This window comes from Scylla paramamosain, chromosome 7 (assembly GCF_035594125.1).
Source record: "Scylla paramamosain isolate STU-SP2022 chromosome 7, ASM3559412v1, whole genome shotgun sequence".
Taxonomy (NCBI): domain Eukaryota; kingdom Metazoa; phylum Arthropoda; class Malacostraca; order Decapoda; family Portunidae; genus Scylla; species Scylla paramamosain.
In genome coordinates this window covers 10711443-10737055 of record NC_087157.1, presented here as the reverse complement: position 1 = coordinate 10737055, position 25613 = coordinate 10711443, and the positions used below count along the sequence as shown (strand labels likewise).

The following is a 25613-nucleotide window of genomic DNA, read 5'->3' as shown; positions in this document are numbered from 1 at the left end:
TCTTATTTGAAAAAAAGGAATTGAAAACCTGCTGATGAAAATGTATGTTTACTTATAACTGAAGTTTGTCTTTTTTTCTTTTCAGGTTTTATCGGCTATGCCTCAGATCTTTATGGGGTCGTATCATCCCATGATATCAGAAATGATGACGATGACCAGCTGTACTACTCACAATTATACATCAACAAAGAATTGAGGAACAAATATAAAATGAAGCTGGATACTCATGCCAGGATATTCCAGAACTTGAATGGACAGTTTGGTGAGTCCTTTTTTCTAGTTTAATGGATGGTGTTAATTGTACTTGTCCATGTTTACTGTGGTGTATGCAGTAGGATATTATACAACCTCCTCTGTGCTGCAAGGTGACACCTAGGGTAATCATTCTAGAATTCTATAATTGGGTCATTGCTGCCTTACTTATTTTTTCTCTTAATGTAAGAAAGGCTCTGGCCAAGGACAACAAAAAGGCAGAAAAAAAGAAAAGCTCACTAAAGATGCTAGTCTCCAAAGAGTAGAACTAAAAGCATTATTAAAATTTATTAGCAGTGTCTTGACACCTCCATCTTGAAAAGTTCAAGTTATAGGTAGGGGAATAGAGAAGCAGACAAGGAGTAATAAAGCATCATCAGTCATTAATATACTTATCATGTTATGTTTTATCATGAGCCAGTCCCTGAAGTAATCATCTGCTGTATGAAGGCTCTTGTTTCCTGTCATGCTTACTGCCAGGAACAGATGTAAGAGTGTGTGTGTGTGTGTGTGTTTATGCATTAATTGCTCTGATGTAATTTGATTGCTATAAGGAAAATGAATAGTGAAGATGATAAGTTGCTGATCAGGTTTTGGGGACATTATGAAGAATCTTTTGGACATTGTTTTGTTACCTTTGCTAACATGTTTGTGAGACATGAACAGCTAGTAATGGAAGTTATAGTATTAAGATTGACATAAAGAAAGTTAATGGTGAAGCTGACAAATTGTTGATATATTTTGGAAAATATGACAAATCTCTTGAATAGTATTTTCTTATGTGCACTAAATCTTTATGAGATTTGGAGAGTTATAGAAGGAAGGTACAGTGTGAGGAGAAGGCATGCAACTCAGAATCTTATGAATAAATGTAAGCAAAAGACAGGTGATGATAAGCAATGTAGCCAGTATGCCAGTGGTGTGTGGCAATGTGTGATGTGCAAGAAGGTTATTGGTAATAGTTTCATCCTGTATATTGTGTGAGTGGTAGCTGAATGCACAGAATCTTTAAAGAAGCCACCAGGCCTGCATGTGGCAGTCCCTGCATGAAACACACAACCTTTTTCCACCTATCATCTTCATCCATGAATTTATCCAATCTTCTTTTAAAGCTTCATCTCATCACTGATGGTCCTTTTGTGGACAACTAAATTTTCACATTGTTAAGACTAGAAACCCAAAATTTAAATAAGTTATTGATTTGGAAGATAAGATAATCGTGTCCATTTTTCTCTACATAATAGAGAAACCACAATGTATTTTCAGGTGATGTCTCCCTGAAATTTGAAGATGATGATGTTAGGATACAGAACACAGTGTATCAGACCATCCCTGTTGTCATTCATGGAAACGGACCCACCAAGGTGTTGCTGAACTCCCTGGGAAACTACCTGGCCAAGTCCTGGACTGTGAGTGAAGGCTGCCTGGCCTGTGAGGAGAACAGGCTGGAGATGGAGACTGTGCTGGTAAGGGATTGTATTCTCAGTTGTGTTCAGTAGTCTGTTTTACTCTCTCTCTCTCTCTCTCTCTCTCTCTCTCTCTCTCTCTCTCTCTCTCTCTCTCTCTCTCTCTCTCTCTCTCTCTCTCTCTCTCTCTCTCTCTCTCTCTCTCTTTCTCCTCTTTTTTTTTTTTTTTTTTTTTATTTATACCAAATACATCATAATTTACAGAGGGTGTCACCACTACATTATATAGAATATCGTGACAACTTAGAGACTAAAGGTTACATAGTTAATGTTACTCTCTCTCTCTCTCTCCCTCTCTCTCTCTCTCTCTCTCTCTCTCTCTCTCTCTCTCTCTCTCTCTCTCTCTCTCTCTCTCTCTCTCTCTCTCTCTCTCTCTCTCTCTCTCTCTCTCTCTCTCTCTCTCTCTCTCTCTCTCTCTCTCTCTCTCTCTCTCTCTCTCTCTCTCTCTCTCTCTCTCTCTCTCTCTCTCTCTCTCTCTAGAACTAATAATAATACAATAAAGAAAAACATTTATCCTATTAATGGCTACTCAAGAACTCCTGAAACTTTCTTATCATTAAAAATACATTGACTTAGATGTTTACCATGAATGCACTTGCAGGAAGAGGATCTTCCCCAAATGCTGGTTAGTGTATTTATTGAAAAACCCGTACCTTTCCTGGAGGAAATGTTGGGGAAAATTGAGCTGCTGGATTATCCAAAACACAAGATAGATCTGCTTGTCCATAACCAGGTATGTACATTGCCTAACAAAATGTATGCATGTTTTTGCAAGGTATTAAGAATATCATAGTTTTCTTAATGTTAAATTCTTTGTATCCTTGTGATTCTACTGTAAAAACATGTTCTCATGTTTTGAAACACTGAAATACTGATGTAAAGGGTTAAGCACTGAAAGAGGAGTGGCTGGGGATCAAACTCACAGTGGGATACTCAAATGTACATAACTCACTACCAGTGAAGCCTTGACAATCTTTGGAGTCCAGATGAAGCTTAGTCATCTTAGGCTGTCTGGTTACTGCATCTTGAAACAAAGATATTTTAAAGTGTATGCTGCGATGTCTTATAGATTCAATAACATTATATGCACTTGCATATTTCACTTGAAAAAAAAAACTATGTATTGCAATTAATTAATATAAGAATGTAATTTCTATACGGAAACATCATAATATGAAACATTTATTGGATGTGTATTGTTCACATTGATCCCACCACAAGTACTTCTGTGGGATGCCATCATTGTTTCTGTAACTTGCATTACCTCACTGTATCTGAAACACACTAAGAATTTATTTGTTTTTTTTATCTTAAACACCCTAATGTCCATGTGTGAATTCCTTTATTTCACTTTTCTATAGGGACCACCATCATAACCCCATAATAGGTGTATGTTAAAAGTTGTGTATGGTCTGTGGCTGTCTACTTTAAAAGAGTGCCTTAATTGATATAAATCTTAATGAAACAAAAAGGGACCTAGCTATTGAGAGCAATTGGTTGAAGCATTGAGAGAAGTGAGACATTGACTGAGGAGAGCCACATGTTAATTCCTTGAAGGTTGCTTGTGAGACTGGCTAACAGACTTTTTGTTTCATGTTTGATGCAGCACATAGTGATTCTTAGGTCAAGTGGATGTATTCAGTTTGCTGTGGATGTATGTGGCCAGTTGTGCTCCTGGAGTTTAGTCAGGTGGTCCACTAGACAATGCCTTACCAACTGATAGGGCTAAAAGTGTGAATGATGTGTGAAGGAGTGTGTGATGGACCATCCAGTGTGGGATTGCTGGCCTTGTAAATAGATACGTAGATCTTTATTACATAGCCCTTGCAGATATTAAAGGCTAGCTTTATAGAAATATACTTTGTATATTGTGTATCTGGCTGTGGTCTTGTGATAAATATCATTAAAATTTATCTACATATTACCAGGCAAAATTACATGAAGAGCTGACAAATGGCTGGGTTGCCAGTGTGAAGTCTCTGGGGTACCGCTCTGTCAAGTACATCTCTGTCAATGACAACATGAAAGAGTGGCATGCTCGTAACTTGGCCATGTAAGTTATTTTTCATAACTGTATTAAAGCAGACATGTCATTCTAATATTCAAAGATATCAAAACTCTCATTCTTACTATTGAAATATGAAATAATAGGTTTACTTTAGGAAAGTAAAGTAATATTTTTTTTATTTTGTTTTTCAGAGAACTGTGCTTAAAGAATAACTGTGATGCATTCTTCAGTATTGACGGTGAGGTTCACCTTGATAATCCAAAGGCACTGTCACTTCTGTTGTCACACAACAGGTGAGGTGTTTTGATGTTTTCCATAGTGAACATATCTCTAGCATCAGATAAGTTTTGAGATTGAAAAATTTTCAGTTTTTTAAGGTCTGGACCTGGAAAAGATACAAAAATTTTTGTGATTAGAAAATATCTCCCCAAATTAGAGCAGGGGTTCTCAACCTCAATGCAGTTGGGACCCTCCTCCTCCCTGCATAACCTATTCAACCCCCTCCCCAACCTATGCCACCATAGATAGATAGCCCTTGGCTGAGCATTACAGCTGCATCTCCTTTGTACTAATACCCAGTGAGTCCATGATTTTCCTTAATTTTTTTCCTCTCCCATCCTGTGCCTGTGCCTCCCTGTGGGGGGCATACCCCCAGTTGAAAACTATTGAATTAGAGAATTTCATATCATGAAAAGTAAAAGAAAGATATTGATATAGAAAGTTTACATCAGTCAATAATGTGTGGCTTTTTTTACTTTCTAAACTTTGTTTAAAAGTTAAGTATATTTGAAGTTAAGAACTATTTTCAAGATCAGTAATTGCTATGTGTACAAGTACATACTCAAATCATAATGCACACACTCTTTGCTGGACATTGCCCTCTTTACTGTCTTTATCCACATTCTGTGTTACTTCTCCTTGTCACTTTATAATTGCACTTTCTGCTTTAATTCTATTTCTACTCAACCTTCATGACAGTTTCATCCCAGTCCTTCCTCTTTGATGTGCAGGTTGCCCTCAAGGTGCTTCAGCTGATCCACACAACTCCTTTGTTATATTCCTTTTTCTTGAATATACTTAATTCATAGATTATGTAAAACTCCTTATGAGTGAGCTTTATCTTTATGGCTGTCACACTAATTATTTCATCCTCCATCCCATGGAGTCTCAGTGGCAGGCCTTGCTGCACACACTATAGCTGTATTAGAATAATGTTACTTGCATGTCATGAAAGGCGACTAAACTAAAGGAGACATAGTAAGGGGTTTGAGATTTCCTTCTTGGTATTTTTATTCCTATAGAGGGATGAGGCATTATTTCTTATTTCAGTCTGGTATATAGATATCACAGTTCTATTATTATTATTATTATTATTATTATTATTATTATTATTATTATTATTATTATTATTATTATTATTATCATCATTATTATTTCTGTTTTCACATCATTCTCTCAGTTTAAAGAAGGGTTCATGAGTCTCAGAGGAGTGTAAGCATAATACATTTCTATTACTTTTATTCTGCAGACCTATTCTTGCTGCTGGCATGGTGCGTGATGGCCAGGCTTGGTCAACTTTCTGGGGAGCAGTCAATGAGGATGGGTTCTATGCTCGTTCCATGGACTACATGGACATTATCAACAATAAGAGAAGGTAAGGATTGATTCACTGTTTTTTTTTTTTTTTTTAGGCATTGTCATAAAGTAGTATACACAGACTTGAGGAATCCCATATAGAAATGGTATGTAGTATATCTTTTAATCATTATCAAGTGATGAGTTTTCCTAAAAGATGATTAGTGAAGTGAGAAAAATACAACCAGAGCTTTGTGCAGGATTGATTTAGCAGAAATGGCAGAGAAGACTTGAAGTTTGCTTGTACACAGCTGAATGAAATTTCTCTAGCTGTTTACCCATGTAACATGTTCCTGAAAAGAGCGTAGAACAGACAAGACATGCATTTACATTAAAGATCACAGCCAGAAGCACTTCCTTACTTGTAAATACATATAATTAGAAAAAGGGAACAGTCTTTATCTACATGTTATAAGGTAAATTCAAAGAAAATATTGGTGTGCTGATCTGTTAGTTAATAATATTGGTTTATGTTGAAAATTAGGCCATGTCAAGTTGCAAACTTTTATTTACTATGGTACTAGTAAACATACTACAAGCACCAAGGAGTGCTGGTCATCACTTTTCCTGGGAAAAAAAAAGCACAGTGATGTATTGTTTTTTTACTGAAATTTATGGGCATGCTAGTAGTGTTTTCTATACATAAGCAAGAATGTTGTGGTTTTACAGTATGTACAGGACCTCATGGTAATCATATGCTGTCATTGCTTCTGCATTTCTTTAGCAGCTCTGATTATTGTTTTCAAAACCAATAATGTCTTCAGGTTCTTGATCAGAACAAACAGATTTCTTTCTATAATGCCTTTAATGACTTGCAGTAATCATGAAAAAAAAATTGTCATTCTTAAATGCTATAGCACAGTTTTTTTTAGCCTTTTTGTTATATTGTGAAGTAGTGTGCACTGTTCCATAAAAGCAATATATCTGTTTTTCAGACATGAATGCATAAAGTTGCATTTGAATTGAATTTAATGGAATTGTGTAAATACTGAAGTTGATTTTGGCAGATAGAAACAAAATATGATATTACAAATCTCAATTAGGAAACAGTTTAGTGATATGTTTTAGTAATCTCATGATTTTGAGCAAGCTGCCAGCATTACAGCATTTCTGACATATGTAACATCTTTTTCCCTTAAAAAAAAAAAGTAAAGCAGCATTTATAAGTCCAAAACCCTCCTTCTATGAAGTCAGAGAGAATTTCTGGGTCCAAAGATTTTTTGTACTATGTATTTGTAATTCCTGGTTCTGTGATGTTAAAGGATATTAAAGACTTTTTTTTTTTTTTTTTTTTTTTTTTCGTTTTGTTTTGTTTTGATGAAGTATAAAGCTTACAGAGAAGGGTTCCCAGCCCTCCATTGATGTCCCATTTAGTTGCCTCTTACAACATGCAGGGAATACAGAGACATGTATTCTAGATCCCCATGTCTCAGGGACAATGGAGTCATACTAAAAGAAATTACTATACAGAAGCAGGTTATGTTGTGTTGCGCAAGATTTATACTAACAGTATTAGTGTATGTGATAACAATACAAGTGATGCATAAAGTGATTGAAGTGAAAGGATTTAATTTCTTTAAAAAATTAAACCACACACCTGTTCTCATAAAACTGGATTAGATCATTGAACATTAACATCACAAACTATCTAAGTAGAAGTTTTGCATAATTTTAAGTAAATATTGCTTTGGTATTTTAAAGAATTCTCCAAGTGAACACAAGAACAGTAATGATGTACATTTTTGCCTAAAATCTTCAGGTCCCAAACACCAAAAACATCATAATGTCTATCACAAAAAGATTTCTCCCTTTAGTAGTGCCTGGCATATATAAATATAGAATAAACATTTCCTATATTACAACAGCTGGATTTAAAGTTGACAAAGAAGTACGTATATGTGTTGAGCTCATAGTCGTTTATATCCACCTATAAAACTTATACCATGAAGCTGCTTCCTCTGGACAGGTTTTCTAACATGCATGCATCATTCATTGCATTTTTTCCTTAACAAGTAATATCAGTTACCTGCTACTGCCTTGCAGGACAATTTTTCTAACTTTTCTCCATACTGTAGTAAAACCTGTAATCTGAACTAATTGCACAGAACTACTGAAGCTGCTTTGTTTTAGTTCTCTGTTACATACTTGTATATAATTCAACAATCCTGAGATAACACTGCTGCTGTTTGGTCCCTCATCTATGAAAATCAGTGTAGTATTTTAACACAGGTACGTAAGACTGACTATCCTCTGTACATGCTCTCATGGTTCTATCTACATGTCAGACTGACATCACTTCAGTGGGCATAGCCAGGACAAGACATCCTTTACATGCATACATTCATATTCACAATCACATTCACAAGCATTCCCTCACATCTACAGGCCTCAAGGGGAGAGAGGAGTGATCCTCACCAGTTCCTATCCAGAAATGTGGAATTAATAGTTAGTGATGGATTAGTTGTAGAATAAGCATTTACAGTAGAATGGGTTGCTTTCTGAAGGCATCAATTTACAATAGAAAAGTTTAGACAGTAAATGCTTCATGGTCAAGTGTAATACATCTTATTGATACTTTTTACTCAACATGTGACTCTTTCTAAGATAACTTTAGTTGAACTGTGCGATATAGGTTGTCCGGAAAGCTTTGGTGTCCACTGCGTATTTATTGTTGGCGTGGCATTCGTAGATGCCAGCGTCAGCCTGAGTAGCTGGGTCAATCTCCATCTTGCTCTTGAGCTTGTTTCCTTTCTTCCATTCATGTAGCTGGAAAATACACAAGTAATAAAGTTTACAAATTATTTTTTATCATATGTGCTCTACAAATATAGATGTTACCTTGTTTCATTGACTTCTGTCAAGTCAGTGTTGTCCATTAACTAATAATTTGGCTAGTAAGTACATATATCTCTTACTACAACAAAGTAGAGTATTCAGTCATGGAGAACAGCTGCACCATTTTGACAGTGATAAGGTTTTGTATTTGAAATTAGGAGAGGAACTAACTGTAATGCTTGATTTTTTATTAGGTGTGTTTTATTTTTCTATTAAGGAGTTGGTGATGCCAAGATTTAGAAATAAAGTTTTTAATGGTACCATTTTCTCTTGTGAAATGGTGCAGCTTCCTACTATATAAAGAAATGCTAAAATGATCATGATATACCATGGATCAGTTATAAGTTAGAAGATAAGCTTACCTGCATATACCTGTGAGCATAGAGCTCCACCCCATCCTTGAACCATGTGATCTGGGGGAGTGGGCTGCCCTTGGCCACACACAGGAACACTATCTTGTGGCCCAACACGTACTGGTAGTTGAAGTGAGAAGCCTTTGTGATCTTGGCTCCCTGTATAGATGAACAGTATAACTACTAATGTGGCAGCGAAAAATCTTTATATTTCTACATTGTAGTTTGGATTGGTGTATGTCATGTTTAACTTGGTGAAATTGAGTAAGGAATTGCCAGGTAGCAAAGATGTTATTATTTACTTCTTATTTGAAATTATCTATCTCTGTTTATCTATCTACACCATGATGATGTCCATCTTAAAGATAGGTTGCCAAGACATGGCATCTACATTCACATCAACATAATACAAGCATTCCTCATCTTAGCCTCTAGGCCTCTTGGGGAGAGAGAATTGAGCCTCACCAGAGCTGGTGTGCTCCTGTGGTAACATAACAAACCCATCCCTCTCCCTGCACCTGACCCAGTACATTCATGCAGGAAAATGATTTTCAGAAATTATATCTAATATGTAACCTAATTGTCACAACATATTGCATTGCACTTGGCTGAAGCTCATTCCCAGCACCTTTTAAAGATCTATTTCAGCATCCACAGTGAGGTGCTAGTAGCTCCATTTAAAAGTGTTGCAGTAGATGACAAAATCTAACCTATATGAGCATGAAAAATAAATAAATAAAATAACTTAACAAATAAAAAAAAAAAAAAAGGAATGATGAATAAAGAATATGAGCATTAATGACGTCAGTAATATGGTGGTGTTTCAGAAAAAAGTAATGAATGATTAGTGGATCCATGTAGAAGCTTGGCCCTCTTCCTTGCAAGTATGGAAATATGAAGGGAAAGCAAGACATCTCTCACTGACAAAGAAAAAAAATCTCTTTTAATGGAATTAGTTGTTAGTGCTTAAGAAAACATTATCATCCTAAAACAAAAATTATATGTAGTAAACATTCCCCTAACAGTTTAGTATTTCAAGCTAATCTATTTCTGGATAACTCACCTTAGGGTTGGTGTAGTAATTCTTGGCCTCAACTGAAGGGTACGTGCCGGTAATGGGCTTGAAATTTTTCCTACCCTTGTACCGCCCTGAGAGTTGCCCCCGCTTCCCTGTGCCAATGGTCTGAGAGGCCATTGTTACACTCATTAGAGTGAGGAGTGCCAATAGTGTTATCCAGAGTGGACGCCACCTCATCTTGTGGCACCTGTGGCACACACACACAGTGTTAGGTCACATGTCTCAACTAAAGAGATGTTACAGTAAATACAATTTCCCATAATTGATGGTTATGTATATCAGTGTTGGCTGGCAAAATGAAGGTTTGGAAGTCAGAAAAATGGAATATCTACTCAAAAGAAAATACATGTAAGCGTTATGTTGACTGTAAGAACTAGAGCAGGATTTAGATAAGTGGCATATTTAGAATACATTTTGAAAAATGGATTTCAGTGCTGAAAGTGTGCCATGTCTTGAAGTGATGAATGGATAAAATGAATTTCACATGAGTCCAAGATGGATAATAATCTGTCACCAGTAAAACATATCATTGAGATCACTGGAGAGGGGCATAGTCTGCTGACAATCAAGAAAATTATCTTTAACATACTGTATGCATACATAAAAAGATGTGGTGAGAAGTTTTAGCCATCTGTTAATGGCAGTGCTGCATAAGATGCATAGGTAAGAAATCACAGAAACAGCAGTTTGCTATTCAGTTGAACTTCACTCTGTGAGTCTCAGCCACAGCATTGCCTCAGAGCTGCTGTTGATAACTCTTGATGGAATCAGAATTTTGGAATTTTATTATAATTAAGTGCAGCTTCTGCACTATCCTGCATTAATAGTATTGATTTTATTATAAAAATTGACATCTTTGATATATTCAGCACTGCTGCTGTGGTGGGTTGTCTCATTTAAACAAATAAACATGATATCTATTTTTATTTGTTGCCTTTTTTATTTGTTAGAGAGTCTGACCAAGGGCACAAAAAAAAATCATAATAATAAAAAAATAACACTCCTCCCAATAAGAAACTGCATAATAATGCAGAGTTGGCAAGTTTAGTTGCAAATGCTTGATACAAAAATATGATCCAATGCAATGGAACTGCACCATGAGGAGAAATGATAATGACTAAAGTAGCAGAGAGAGAGAGAGAGAGAGAGAGAGAGAGAGAGAGAGAGAGAGAGAGAGAGAGACTTGGAGCATTTAGACTGGAATCTCATGAGGGACAGTGATACAACAATATTACATTAAAAATAAAGTAAAAAATAATGTTTAAAGATAAGAAAAAAATCATCAGTCAAATCATTAACTTGTAGAATAATCAAGAGGTGGAAGTGGTGAGAATCAAGAACTCTAATTTCTGAACTAACAAAAGAATACTTAGAGTTATATGAGCTTAGGAATACTTGAAATCGTTTATACCAGAAGTAAGCCAACACACACACACACACACACACACATACACACACATGGGGACCAGGAAGGTGGCATGGTGGGCTCTTCCTCCCTCATAGCGCCTATCAGCCCCTCCACACCACCACTACCACCACCACCATCGCCAGCACCACTACTACTACTACTACCACCATCACCACCCTTACTGTTGTTTGCTGCTGTTCCTCACTATCACCCCCTCCCTCCCCCCCGAATTATGTATCTCTTAAACTTCACGAGAGCGTACTTTTCACACACACACACACACACACACACACACACACACACACACACACACACACAGTATGCATATCTAATGAAAGACGAGCGTAAAGAACATACGTAACTAATCATATATTCATCGATAAAAGGTAAAGAGTTTATGCAACTTCTTTCAGACCAGTGACGTAGGTTTGTGGGAGGGGTGGGGGAAGGGTTGGTGGGGAAGGCGTTAATAGAAAGGGAGTGGAGTGTGGAGGAGGAGGAGGGGGAGATGGGGGATGCTGCGGTCATAAATTTAGTGATTCAAGCCTTGTATCACCACCCAGGAAGAAGGGGAGGGAGGGGATGAAGAGGGAAGGCTTGAGAGAGAGAGAGAGAGGTACTAGGGAGCGTCCTCACTTGGTGGCAGCGGCGAGGCAGTAGAAACTAAACTTCGAGTCGTATGTTCTCCACTCCTCTCTGTCTGTGTGTAGATGTGATGGTGGCAGTGGCGGTGGTGGCAGTGGTGGTGGTGGCGGCGCCTCGCGGTGTGCGTGCCTCCGAGCTGCGTGGGTGTGTTGGCGGTGAAAGTGGTGGTGATGGTGCCGCTGGTCCGGTCGCCTCGACACCTCTCACGGCACTGAACATGACCTGATCCTGCCCTCTCTCTCCCCCTCCCCCTGGCCGCCCCTTCCCGCTCTCCCTCCCTCCCTCCCTTGCCTGCCACCACCACCACCAGTGCCTCCGCCTCCTCGCCTTCTCTCCATCCTCCTATTTAATACTATTTCTGACGTGCGAGGAGGCGTGTCGCTTGGATGTGGACGAGTGGATGGGGCGAGGGGGTGAAGGGGGGCGAGTGAGGGGTGAGGGTGAGGGGTGAGGGAGTGAGGGCGGTGCATTGTGGTTGGTTAGTGTGTGGTGCTTGTCTGCCCTCTTGCTGTTACTCGTATCATGGCCTTTTCTTTTATATATATATATTTTTTTTTTAGATTCGTATTTTCACGTTGTGTTGTGAGTGAGGAATGTACGTAACTGTCATGAAATTCTGGACCTGCATTTTGAAATTTTAGACCTGCTTTTTTTTTTTTTTTTTTTGTAAATGAAGACCTTTTGCGTTTTTTAATATTAGACCTATTGCATTTTGAAATTTCAGATCTTTCGCGGTTTGAAATTCTAGTGCTGTTGTATTTTTTTTTTTTTTTTTTTTTTTTGCACCTATTGCGTTTTGAAATTTCAGACCAACCCCGTTTTCAAATTTAAAGTGTGTTGTAATTTCCCAGGTGCACGGATAAAGATATTAACTTAATGTGTTAGTTCACTGTATTTAATATTTCCATCTCGTTCATGTTGACTTAACACATCAATACTAAACGCACCTCAAAGACCGCCTCCGTGCAGTCAGTGATCTCAGAGGCCTTGGCAACGTTTAAATCAGACGAACGTTTATCCCTTTGGTCACGGGTGCTGCGTCACCTTGGGGTTCGTTTGTTGATCGTGGCCTGGTGGTGGTGGTGGTGGTGGCGGTGGTGGTGGTGGTGGTGGTGGTGGTGGTGGTGGTGGTGGCAGCTTTGTTTTGTCGCTTGTTTCTCTCGACAAGTAATCACGCTTGAACATTTAATGTTGAAGTTTTCTTTTCTTTTCTTGTTTTTGGGGAATGGAGGGAAGATGTGATTGAACAGGTCCTCAATTAATCTTTTATAAATTGAGCTGTGCAGAACACCAGACTTCTTTAATAACCTTAATTCATCTCGACTTGCGTCAATACTTCTGAAGATTTAATGTGATGTCTCTCTCTCTCTCTCTCTCTCTCTCTCTCTCTCTCTCTCTCTCTCTCTCTCTCTCTCTCTCTCTCTCTCTCTCTCTCTCTCTCTCTCTCTCTCTCTCTCTCTCTCTCTCTCTCTCTCTCTCTCTCTCTCTCTCTCTCTCTCTCTCTCTCTCTCTCTCTCGGTTAAGGTTATACTTCCATGAATCTATTAAGCTAATCATAAGAGAGGTTTCGAGTGGGTACAGCAAGAGGCTTGAGTCCCTCCCATGCCTTGAGCCAGCGAAGGGTACGATATAGATAAGCCAAGTGAGTGAAATTTAGTTACGAGAAAATAGGGGATAAAACGGAAGCACTCTTTCCTCTTTTTATTATCATTATTTTTGTTGTAGAAATGTTAGAGAAGTTAAGTGCCTCTGCTTCATACCGGATTCTCTCACTACCGAAGTAATGAATGTATGTTACATAGATCTGCGTTCTGAATCACTTAGTTCTCCCATCAAAATTATTTTCGAAGATCACAGAACTAATTAGTAGTGTTCATATGACGGGTTTTCTACTGATGGCACGAAATTTGTGTTAAGCAATCTGTAGGATCATGGAAATAACATTGTAAGCAACAAACAACCTCCACTACAGCCTGTTAAAATGTGAGAGATCAGGCGACAAAAAGTTTTGGAATACTGTTCATAGTCTCATCCATCAGGAGAGTCAACCGTAGCCTTGTAATATCCCATGGGAAATAATAGGGCGCCTTAACTCATTACGCAATCCTCCCTCCGACTTACACAATTATATGCGTTTACGGAAGCCTGGTACGCTCGTGTCAACTTACACAATTACATGTTACCCTTACGAAAGCCTTGTATGCTCCTTTGGACTTACACAGTGACATGCGTTTACGAAAGCCCCTTATGTTCTTATCGACTTGTACAATTAGATGCGTTTGTAGCACCTCCTGTCGACTTACACAGCTACATGTTACATTTACGAAAGCTTTATGCGTGCTCCTTTCAATTGTTACAGCTACACCTGCGTTCACGAAAGTCTTGAGTCCCGGCGGAAATTTTTGTGCGGCTGGAATTCAAATTGCTTCTTGTCGGGGGTTAGTTGCTTCTTTTTCTTCCTTGTCTTCTTCACACCGCATTCACGCTGGCGCTGTTCTTTGGGATGGAATTAGGAGAGAATGTTCCAGATTTGTTCTTATTTCTTGCCTTCTCATTTCTTAGGGGTAAAGTCACGAGAGGAGATATTATTTTTTGTTTCCTTATCTCCGGTCTTAAGGACATAATAGTCAGGATCATAATGTGGTTTTACTCATGTGCTAAAACAAGGCAGCTTTTTTTCTCTCAGTTAATCATGTTTCATTACCAAGAAGGATCTTGGATGTGGTCTTACTCGCCATATGCAAAACTAGACAATTTTTTCTTCTCCAGGCTAATCAGTTAGACGTGGAAAAGTATGTTATGACACCTTATCAAATATGAAGACGCAGTTTGTATGGATATCCCTTTGCTTTTTTGTGGTAACTGTACGATGTATTGTGTGTTTTTTTTTGGGGGAGATTAAGAGTGCTAAGTAAAAGAAAGAAAGAAATACTTAGAGGTTGTTATACTTTTTTCTTATTTTCATATTATTTTCTTATTACCTTTTTTTTCTCTCCTTCCTCGTATTGTTTTCATTATTGTTGTCGTCGTCGTCGTCGTGCACGAGAGAATGTAGTGCCGTTTATCTTCTTGCTTTGTTATTATCCTCGTCTTTCACTTCTTGCCCTTATTGCTTTCATCGTGGCGGTGGTGGTGGCGGTGGCGGTGGCGGTGGCGGTGGTGGTGGCGGTGGCGGTGGTGAGAGGATTAGGCCGGGGTCACGAAAGAAAGTGTTGAGCTTGAAAGATGCAGCAAGTGACATTCAATGAGAAAACATTTCGAGGACCGGAAATGTCAGCTATTTCGATCATTTGGCCACGAAAAGAGAGAACAAAGAACATCAGACTATACCAGACCAGACCAGACGAAGTGTACAGAAACCTAATAAATAAATAAAGAAATGAAAATAAATAAAGAAAAAAAGTAGAATAGGATAAACAAATGAATGACAGTAAGTAGTCATGTTTCAATCTTAACTGGAATACGCTCATAGAACTGCGTATAGAGTAAAAGGAATACAACTTTGATCTGCGTATGGATATTTGAGAGAAAGAGACCAAAAAGTCTTATTGAAGTGGCTCAGAATCAAAGAGCAACTGATAGAATTACGTACATAGTATTGTAAACATAAGTTCGCTCTCTGTGGAATTGTAAAGAGAAGTAGTAGAAGAGACCAGAAGTTTTGTAGAGATTTCTTGGAATCAAAGGCCAGCTGGCAGAGATGAATGGCGAAGGTTAGGCAGCGTCTTTGTCCTGGAGTTGAATCAGAGGCTGCTGCTGCTGCTGCTGCCGATTTAATTATGTACGAAGCCAGCGCCCCTTGTATAATGCATGTTAGCAGAGTTCCCTTACATGCATCAACTGTTGGGGATGTTATATTGAAGGCGAGCATGGCAGTGAGATATGCATAAGTGAGGAGAAGTGAGGTAAAGGGAAGAGAACCGATCAACCAGTGCAGGGATGTTGTATAGTGTCATGGTGCTTTGTGATTGGTTGTTATTGGATATTTTGTAATGTGTGCTGTGCGTTTCTTCTCTTTCAAAAAAAAAAAAAAAAAAAAAAAAAAGAAAAAGAAAATAAATAAATGAATAAAAATCAATAGTTTAGAATATGAACGAGAGAGAGAGAGAGAGAGAGAGAGAGAGAGAGAGAGAGAGAGAGAGAGAGAGAGAGAGAGAGAGAGAGAGAGAGAGAGAGAGAGAGAGAATGTTGATGGGTAGTCTGCATTTGTGTGTGTGTGTGTGTGTGTGTGTGTGTGTGTGTGTGTGTGTGTGTGTGTGTGTTAATCATGAAAGTGTCATCTCTTACTCACTGCTTAACTGTTTAGCGTTTTTTTTTTTTATGGGAGGGGATGATAGGGGAGTGGGAATAAGGAACCCTTGAAATGAAGTATAAATGTATGTGGCAAGGAAAATTTTAGCTTATTATTTGGCGCCTCAACAATGGCAGACTCTTGTATGTTAGTCCCTTTGACATTGTGATATAAGTAAATTTCTAACCCTTACACATTTGCTGTTTTTGGGTGTTAGTTCTTGTGTAGGGGACTGCGATGCTGGATGGCTAAGGAGAGTAAGAGAAACGAACTTGGTGAAAGAAGAGTAAAATATGAAGGCGGAAGACAACTTGAACATTTCTTACATTTCTTAGTCATTCCATCAATCTTTAATATTGGAATGAGATGGAATGACTGAATGACTGATTGACTTAAGGTCTCGCAAGAAAACAAGACAGAAAGGTGAAAGGGGAGAAGGCAGAGGAATAGCAGGCAGTAGCAGCAGTAGCAATAGTAGTAGTAGTAGCAGCAGTAGCAGATGGAGGGTAGAAAGAACACTACAAATCTGACAGCGGTGATTGGAGGTGTGAGTAATGGTGGTGACAACATCCGTGACGAGGGTGGTGAGTGAGAATGAGTGATGACGACTGTAACTGTCCATCACGATGAGTCCTGAGAGGCTGGCCTGTTGCTGCTGCTGGAGACTGTTGGGGCGCCTGGCTGATGGCTCCGGGTGGTGGCTTCGGGGGGCGGGTGCAGACGGTAGACTCAGGGAAGAGGGGAGGTGATACTTTGCGAGTGGGGTAAGAATGCGTGGAATGAAGACACTGTGATGTTAAAAGTAGAGTGATTGATGAAGTGGGGTGAAAGGAAAGGTAAAGAGTAGAGGGGAGATGATGGAGTGGGTGGCTAAGAAAATAATACTTGAAATGGAGTGCAGACAGTGATGGATGATAACAGATACACGTGTTACTTTGTGGGGGTGGAAGGAAAGGTTAATAGAAGATGGGAGGTGATGCTGTGAATGACTAAGGGGAAGATACATGGAATGAAGGCAGTGTGATGTAAAAAAAAAAAAATAATGATAGATACAGGGGGCAGGTGGAAAGGTTGAAGGAAAAGGAGAAGTGGGTGATGCCATGGCTGACTTGTAGAAAAATGGTTGAATGCTTGAAATGGAATGAAGACAGTGACGTAAATGTTGGGGTCTGATTTACAAAAATAAAAGCAAAGGTAGTGTGGGGAATAAGGAGAGATGATGTGAATGACTAGAAGAATGCCTGGAGTGAAGACAGTGATATAAGATGTAAAATGATTAGACAATGATAAGTACAGTTTTGGGATAGAAGGAAAGATGATGCGGGCATTGAATGGGAGATGATACTGTTGGTGAGTGAGAGAAGCATGCATGGAATGAAGGCGGTGCAGGGCATTAGAGACAGTGGCAGGGGAATGTGAAAGGTGTGGTGGTGTAATGATGGATGATGTCGCTTCTTAGAATTAGATTGAAAGTGAATGATGTGGTGGCATGTGGAGTGGCTGGAGGGAGAGCACAGGCAGAGTGGTTGGCGGGGTGAAGAGCAGGATGATCCCAGCTGTCGAAGGGCGTTATTCTGGTTGACAGGGCGACGCGTGTATGGTGATGTTGTGGATTTTGTGTTGTGAAGAAAGCCAAAGGAAACTAGAAGGTACATCACTCTCTCAACATATCATAATAATATTAAATATGGCAAACATTATCCGCAGACTTGATTGAAATATAACCAATTTATACCTCGATGAAATCTGATCTATGGGAATCTGATAGGGGAAAAAAAAATCCTGGGTACACCATCATATCCAGATACTCCATAAAATCTAAGGAATTATACCTTGATCCAAAGTTTTATTGAAATGCGATGATAACCTTCTGAGATAACTTGTTGATAGGCAGGCAGTCTGGCAGGCAGACGGGTAGACAGACAGACATAGAGAAACGTGAGCGAATACATAAGCTTTGCTCGTTGATGGAGGTAAAAAAAAAATGTCAAGCTTCGCTACGAGCGTCCAAAGCCAACAGAGACGTGGTGTAACTTGTTCAGCTCGGGAACTTTTTCTCTCTCTTTTTATTTCCCTTGCTCCCTTCCCTCTTCTTCAGCATCAACTCTTCATGGACTGGATTTGTAGCGCTTAAGTAAAGCTGTGCTAAGCACTTGTATGCTTCATAAATCGCTATGGCGACCCTGCATTAGCCTATGATTTAAGTTCGTATCTTTACACGCTTTGCTCTTTCAACAGGATTATTATTAAAGGCCACAGGGATGAATCCTCGGGTTCTCATTTTTTTTTTTTTCCACTGATGCTAGAGATTGCTAATGAGACCACCACTATAATCATGAAAAGCTCTCCTAAAGTGCAACAACTTCCACTGCAGTCTGATAGTAGTAATGGAAATAAACAGTGAAGCGTGTGAGAATACGACTGTTGAAGTCATGGTGTGTGGCTACCCAGGTCATGATGTGTCATGGCGGGTGACGGGCAGCAGTGACTGGCACCGTGGAGCGCACCTCAATTGCGAATGAACTCCGTTGTGGAGCCACTGAGGGACGCCGGGATGACGCGGTGGTTTAGTGTGACAGGCCGTGGATGCCTCGGTGTCCCGTCATGTCCTCTGCACTGTATGTCTGAGCACCTCACGGACTTGGCCTTGGGTGATGGCAGGCTAGTGAATATAGTGACTTTTAACTGAATGTCTTCGTTTCCTGTTAGGAGTGATAAACTCATTTGACTTAACTGTACGTCTCTCTCTCTCTCTCTCTCTCTCTCTCTCTCTCTCTCTCTCTCTCTCTCTCTCTCTCTCTCTCTCTCTCTCTCTCTCTCTCTCTCTCTCTCTCTCTCTCTCTCTCTCTCTCTCTCTCTCTCTCTCTCTCTCTTTTCGTCTTACGAGGCATGATACACCCTTTTGGCTTTTAACTGTACGTCTTTTTCTTTTCTTGCGAGGCATGAAACACTCGGTTGACTTTTGATTGTACTTTTTTTGTACTTTTTTTCTGCTTGTGAGGCATGATAAACACTTGTAGTAACCTTATTTGATGTCATGGTATTTTTATGCGCTAGAATACACCACACTCATAATAAACCCATTCCACTACTCATAGTGTGACTTCTACCTACCCTTTAACTTCGATTTACACAATCTTTCCTCACTTGCTGATAACTTTATAATTTATTTTAGCTTTACAGAAGCCAAAGATTGCTTTGTAATTAATATATATATATATATATATATATATATATATATATATATATATATATATATATATATATATATATATATATATATATATATATATATATATATATATATATATATATATATATATATATATATATATATATATACCCCATAATTTCTCTCGTCCTTTATATTATCACAAGTGTCTCTACAGTGCTGGAAGAGTTAGGAAACGTCACAGTCAGCAGTAAAAATGTTAAGGAACTGGCTAGTGGCTAAAAAAAAAAAGAGAGAAAAAACTCTCATAGTATGCCAATTCCACAAAAAAGATACAAATAAGAGAAAAAGCCCTCTCATTATACCACTTCCCCCCAAAAAAATATATTTATGTATATAGACTCCAAGAAGTTAACCAGTTTAGTTACGGAGGCGTCTCGTTACTGAGGGAGCAAGTCACATTTAGAGGCTAATGTAGTAATCTTCAGCAATGGACGATGAGTATTTGGTTAGTGTTGTGCTGTCGGGGGGTTACAAGCACCATGTTTTGTCAGTAGTCTCGACATTAAGCCCTGGTATTACCCCGGGCTTGCTGTGGCCTCTGTCCTCCTACACTGTCCTGCCTGCTTTCAGTCACTGCATTCGTGTTCTGTTGTCAGCTTGTCTGGTTGGTACGTAAGAGAGATTTTGAGAAGACTTCTATTTTTCGTTTTATTTATTTATTTATTATTGTTGCTATTATTATTATTATTATTATTATTATTATTAGTAGTAGTAGTAGTAGTAGTAGTAGTATTTGTAGTAGTAGTAGTAGTAGTAATAGTATTTGTAGCTTTTTTATTGATTTATTTTTTAGGAGACATTAAAGGAAGTGACATAAAGCCAAAGATAATGGGAAATCAGTTGGAATCTCTCTCTCTCTCTCTCTCTCTCTCTCTCTCTCTCTCTCTCTCTCTCTCTCTCTCTCTCTCTCTCTCTCTCTCTCTCTCTCTCTCTCTCTCTCTCTCTCTCTCTCTCTCATTTATTTCCATTGCGTGATCCGTAACCGCTTATAGTCTCTTTTTCTCTATTCCCTTTTTTTCCTTTCTTTCCTTTCCTTTTTTTTTATTTACTTCCTTACCCTTTCCTTCCCTTCCCTTCCCTTGCCTTGCCTTCCCTTCCCTTGTCTTCCCTTTCCTTCCCTTCCCTTCCCTTTTTCCATTTTCGTCTATCCTCTTTTCATTCTTCTACCTTGGTTTCCTCCCTTCCTCCTCCGTCACCTCCATTCCCACGTAAGGCCAAATCCTCCATTAAAGTCTAGTTTTAGAAAGGATTTTACGTCAATTTGTGGTGATGCATTGGTCTTCTCTCTTTTCTTCTTCCTCTCCCTTGTTTCTCTTTCCTCTTCCAGTTTTCCGTTTCCCCTTTCATCTTCCCGTATGTCCCTTTCCCCTTCCTGTGTTTCTTTTTCCCCATTCCTTTTCATATCATTTTTTTTTTCGTTTTTTCCTTCTATCTCGTCATGTTTTTTTTTTTTTCCTTTTTCTTTGTGTTCTCTTATCTTTTGTGTCTAATATTCTAACTTTTTGTACCCGTCTTCAATCTCTCTCTCTCTCTCTCTCTCTCTCTCTCTCTCTCTCTCTCTCTCTCTCTCTCTCTCTCTCTCTCTCTCTCTCTCTCTCTCTCTCTCTCTCTCTCTCTCTCTCTCTCTCTCTCTCTCTCTCTCTCTCTCTCTCTTTCTCTCCCTGAATTTGTTATAAGTTCCTTTCAATGGAATTTGTGTTTATTTGATCATCTTCAACATATGACGCTAGTTTACTGATGATGGTGTGGTGATCACATACACACACACACACACACACACACACACACACACACACACACACACAGGTGGCAGTGAGTGACAGCAGTGTGTTGGGATGAAAGCCTTGTATCATACGAGGCTCTTAAGGAAATTGTATTATTCTAAAAAAAAAAAGCGGGAAAGATAATGAACCTTGCTTGCACCACACACACACACACACACACACACACACACACACACACACACACACACACACACACACACACACACACACACACACACACACACACACACACACACACACACACACACACACGCACACAGATATAGTTGTTCGTTATTTCCTTAAAATTTTTTTCTCTTTCTGTCTTGTTTCGTAGCTGTGTTTTGCGTAACTCTCACGTGTAGCTTCTTATATGTTCCCTTCTTTTCTTATTTATGTATTTATTTGCTTATTTACTTTTATACTTATCTATTGATTTTCTGAACCGTCGGAACAATATAAAAAGTCACAAAGTAATTCAGCTCAGTCATTATCAAAGCCATTGATAATTGTAGATCAAAGGGACAGAGGAGTGAAATTAATTGACACTGGGGAAACAGCAGAATGTATCCTTTACCTGCGAGAATAATTAACGGCTCGCTGCACCTTGGTAATTTAATGCCAGACTGTTATATAAGAGTATAAGATTAGAAAAAAAATATATAGGTAGCTTCTTCACGGCTCTATTATATATATATATATATATATATATATATATATATATATATATATATATATATATATATATATATATATATATATATATATATATATATATATATATATATATATATTACTTTTGCTTTCGTTTTTGTTCTTATTCGTCCTCGTCCGCTCGTCCGTGTCCTCTTCCTTGTCCTTGTTCTTGTTCTTGTTCTTGTTCTTGTTCATGTTCTTGTTTTTATCCTCCTCCTCCTCTTTCCTCCCTCCCTCCCTCCCTTCCTCCCTCCCTCCCTCCCTCCTATACTGCATTCCCTTCATGTATGGTATTTCTTTCACCGTATACCAGTCAGTGCGTACGTCCCTCACAACCAACCCCAGAAAGAACCAACACGTTACCACTATTCATTCTTCTATTGTATTCCCTTGTGCTCCTCCTCATGACCAGCACCACCACCACCACCCCCGCTGTTCACCGTTACGTATGTTCTCTCCATTATTGACGTTCATCAGTATTGACACGAGCTATTACTTTGTCGTGTCGGGAGAGGCTTGTGGTGCGGCGCATGTGCTTTGTTTCATCTTGGCCTTGGACCCGAGAGAGGGGGAGGGAGAGGGAGAGAGAGGAGGGTGTGTCTGTGTTGAGCCGCGGCACCAAAGCTTTGTGGTGCCCCTCGTGGGTGATGCCTGTAAGAGTGGCCCCTTCCTTCCTTCCTTCCTTCCTTCCTTCCTTTTTGTTTAGTCTTGTAAAGAGAATGAAATCGAGCGAGCGAGCGAGAAAGTGATCAGGGTATACACACACACACACACACACACACACACACACACACGGAGAGAGAGAGAGAGAGAGACACACACACACACACGGAGAGAGAGAGAGAGAGAGAGAGAGAGAGAGAGAGAGAGAGAGAGAGAGAGAGAGAGAGAGAGAGAGAGAGAGAGAGAGAGATACAGACAGGCAGACAAACAAACCGATAGACAGGCAGGCAGACAAACATACAAACAGATAGATTAAACAAACATACTGACAGAGAGAGAGACACGGAGAGATATTAACAGCCGTATGAGCGTTGTTTGTCGTGCTCTCTCCACTCGCCTATTCATATGGAAGGCACTGGACGGAGCAGTTAGTATTGACACAGTTGATAACTTTCCCCTGTGTATCTATAGACTCTTCCTTGTGTAGCCTCCTCTTCCTCGTCCCCTTCGTCGTCCGTAACTGTATCTTCCTCGTATTCTCCTCCGTTTTTATTTTTCATCGTCGTCGTTCCTTCTCTTCTCCTCTTCTTCTTCTTCATGTACCTCTTCCTCCTCTTCTAGTAAGGAATTCAAGGTCTGTAGATGTACGGTTTTCTTTGTATCCCTATGTATTCTTCCTCCTCCTCCTCTTCCTCCTCCTCCTCCTCCTCCTCCTCCTCCTCCTCCTCCTCTCCCTCTTGCCCTCCGGAGCCTGCCACTATACTGTCCTTATGCTACTAATTACTGTAGAGTAGAGTAATCAAGTAGTCTAGAAAGAACCTGGGGCTCTGTAGCTGCCTATATTCCTTTTTAATCCTCCTCCTCCTCCTCCTCCTCCTCCTCCTCCCCTCCTCCTCCTCCTCCTGCGATATTTATTTTTCCTCTCTCCTCAGTGACCCCTTAACCTTGTGGGCGAGGATGTGCCCTTTGAAGGGAAGAAAGCTTACGGTTATAAAAAAAAAAAAAAAAAACTGATGATGGTAGTGGCGGCGGCGGGGGCGGTGGGTGGTGGTGGTGGTGTAACCTTGACGAACAACAAAGGTGGTGGTTGAATGAACGTGGTAACAGTGTTAGTAATGTTGTTTGGGTGAAGGGATAGACTTGGCTGTGACGTAATGGTGATGACAGTGTAGGTGCCTGTTATTAAGCAGTAGTAGTAGTAGTAGTAGTAGTAGTAGTAGTTGTAGTAGTAACAGTAGTCACAGAAAAGTGGCTTTGGTCTTTACTATCCTTTATAGCAGCGTAATTCATCACAAACAACCTCGCCAACAGGTTTGCTTTTGTTAGTTTGTTCTTTTGTTCTTCTTTTGTGTTACTGATAGCAGTGACAGAGCGAGGGGTGGAAGTGGATCGTAATAATGATAATGATATTAATAACAAGCAGCATTGTATCGTAGTTATATCAGTGATTATAGTTGCTATATAGATGACGGTAGTAGTAGAGTCAGCACCTTATACAGAAACATTTCAGCTGTGGCTAACTATTCAGGGAAGCCTTACCCTGCAATACATTGTCGAAATTAATGCAAAACGTAAATCAACAAAAAAATAACATTAATAATTGTATTGGTAGGAAGGCGGCTATGGTGAGAATAGGGATAAGTTGAGACGACATGGAGGTGTGTCATCAGAGAGAGAGAGAGAGAGAGAGAGAGAGAGAGGGGTAGGGGGGGTATGGCGAAAGGTAGGAGGGAGGGGGTGGCCACAGGTGCTGGGGTGGGGAGGGGGACGGGGCGGGAGGCGGGGCGGGGGACGGGGAGGGAGGGAAAGGATGTGGCCGAGATCAGTGTACTTGTGTTGATTGTCTCTGTTGAACGCTTGAGCTGCCGCCTCTCTCGACCTTCTTGTGACGAGTGACGCAGGTGATACAGGTGGTGTGTGTGTGTGTGTGTGTGTGTGTGTGTGTGTGTGTGTTCAGGGGACGACAGGTGGGGCCGCGGCAGGGTACATGCAGGGAGGGTAGGCATGCTAGCTAGAGCCGGTGATAATTAGGGTGATGGTGGTGGTGGTCATAGACACACCCACCCACCCACCCACCCACACACACACACACACACACACACACACACACACACACACACACACACACACACACACACACACACACACACACACACACACACACACACACACACGTATGCGCGCACCCACCCACCCACCCACGCACACACACACACACACACACACACACACACACACACACACACACACACACACACACACACACACACACACACACACACACACACACACACACACACACATCTCACCTGGCTTCATCTCAGATTTCCAATACAAACACTTCCCTCTCTCCTGCATATTCCCCTTTCCTCCTCCTCCTCCTCCTCCTCCTCCTCCTCCTATACCGCCTGCTCATGGTCCTGGCCCCCTCCCCCGCGAGGATCAACTGTTAGCGCTCCCCTTCCTCTATTGGGGCAGAGAGGCGCTGGTGTGTGATTCCTCCCTCCCCACCCACCACTCATCAAACACCCCGGCAGGAGTACGAGGCAGTACTTGAGGTTCATGTTCGTCCTGTCCCCCGCTTGCTTCTCATGAGTGTTGACGCCGCTGTGTGTGTGTGTGTGTGTGCGTGTGTGTGTGTGTGTGTGTGTGTGTGTGTGGGCGGGCGGGCGGTCTCTCGGGCTGTCTCTCGGGGTGACCTTGCCAGCTGTTAGTGGTTACATGACCCACCAGGTTGGTTATACAAGCCTCACTGCACCGCCCGCCGCTCGCTGTCCGTCCCGCCACCGCCTTTGCCGGGACAGCGGTGTGTGGGGACCGGCTGGGCAGTGTAGGTAGACAGTCTTCCATCACGCTTCCGGCACGTGGCTCACTGAAGAGGGGGGTCGTATCCTGGACTTCCGTGACTAAAAGTTGTATTTACTTGGGTAATTTTGGGTAAGAGTAAGCAACATATTAGCGTTTTTGTTGTAGTTGACGTCAAATCTTGCTGCCTGTTAGACTTGCCACGGTGCCTTGTAATTATCACATAAGATGATGTAGATTAGTTTCCATGGGAGGCAAGGAGGAGGAGAAGGATGATATAGGGACGTAAGGTAGAGTAGAGAGTAGGATGGAGGGAAAGCTGGAAAAAAGTAGTTTTTATGCGTTTTCTTTAACTGCCAGCTGACGTAATGGAGTGACGGGTGTCTACTGATGTACTCATACTGCAGGCATGTATATATTTTGGACCTGCTTTATTAGTTGTATGTTCGTATAGCAAGTAAAGAGCGATGTGTGCAAGCC

At 40.3% G+C, this 25613-nt stretch overlaps 2 protein-coding genes across 3 annotated transcripts in view; one reads left to right on the top strand and one right to left on the bottom strand.

The window, feature by feature from the left end:
• LOC135102062 (multifunctional procollagen lysine hydroxylase and glycosyltransferase LH3-like) overlaps positions 1 to 25613 on the top strand; it is a 104611-nt gene that overhangs the window by 5803 nt on the left and 73195 nt on the right. For both annotated transcript variants that reach the window (XM_064006734.1, XM_064006735.1), the window contains exons 5-10: positions 86 to 262; positions 1519 to 1718; positions 2320 to 2451; positions 3647 to 3771; positions 3918 to 4019; positions 5255 to 5380. In XM_064006734.1, coding sequence (XP_063862804.1) covers positions 86 to 262; positions 1519 to 1718; positions 2320 to 2451; positions 3647 to 3771; positions 3918 to 4019; positions 5255 to 5380 — 862 coding nt within the window. The remainder of the gene's footprint in view (positions 1 to 85; positions 263 to 1518; positions 1719 to 2319; positions 2452 to 3646; positions 3772 to 3917; positions 4020 to 5254; positions 5381 to 25613) is intronic.
• Positions 5852 to 11900, bottom strand: LOC135102065 (immunoglobulin domain-containing protein oig-4-like). The gene is made up of 4 exons (XM_064006743.1): positions 11672 to 11900; positions 9613 to 9814; positions 8559 to 8708; positions 5852 to 8127 (listed from the first exon to the last, which is right to left on the bottom strand). The coding sequence occupies exons 2-4, from the start codon at positions 9802 to 9804 to the stop codon at positions 7972 to 7974; spliced, it is 498 nt and encodes a 165-aa protein (XP_063862813.1). The 5' UTR covers positions 9805 to 9814; positions 11672 to 11900; the 3' UTR covers positions 5852 to 7971.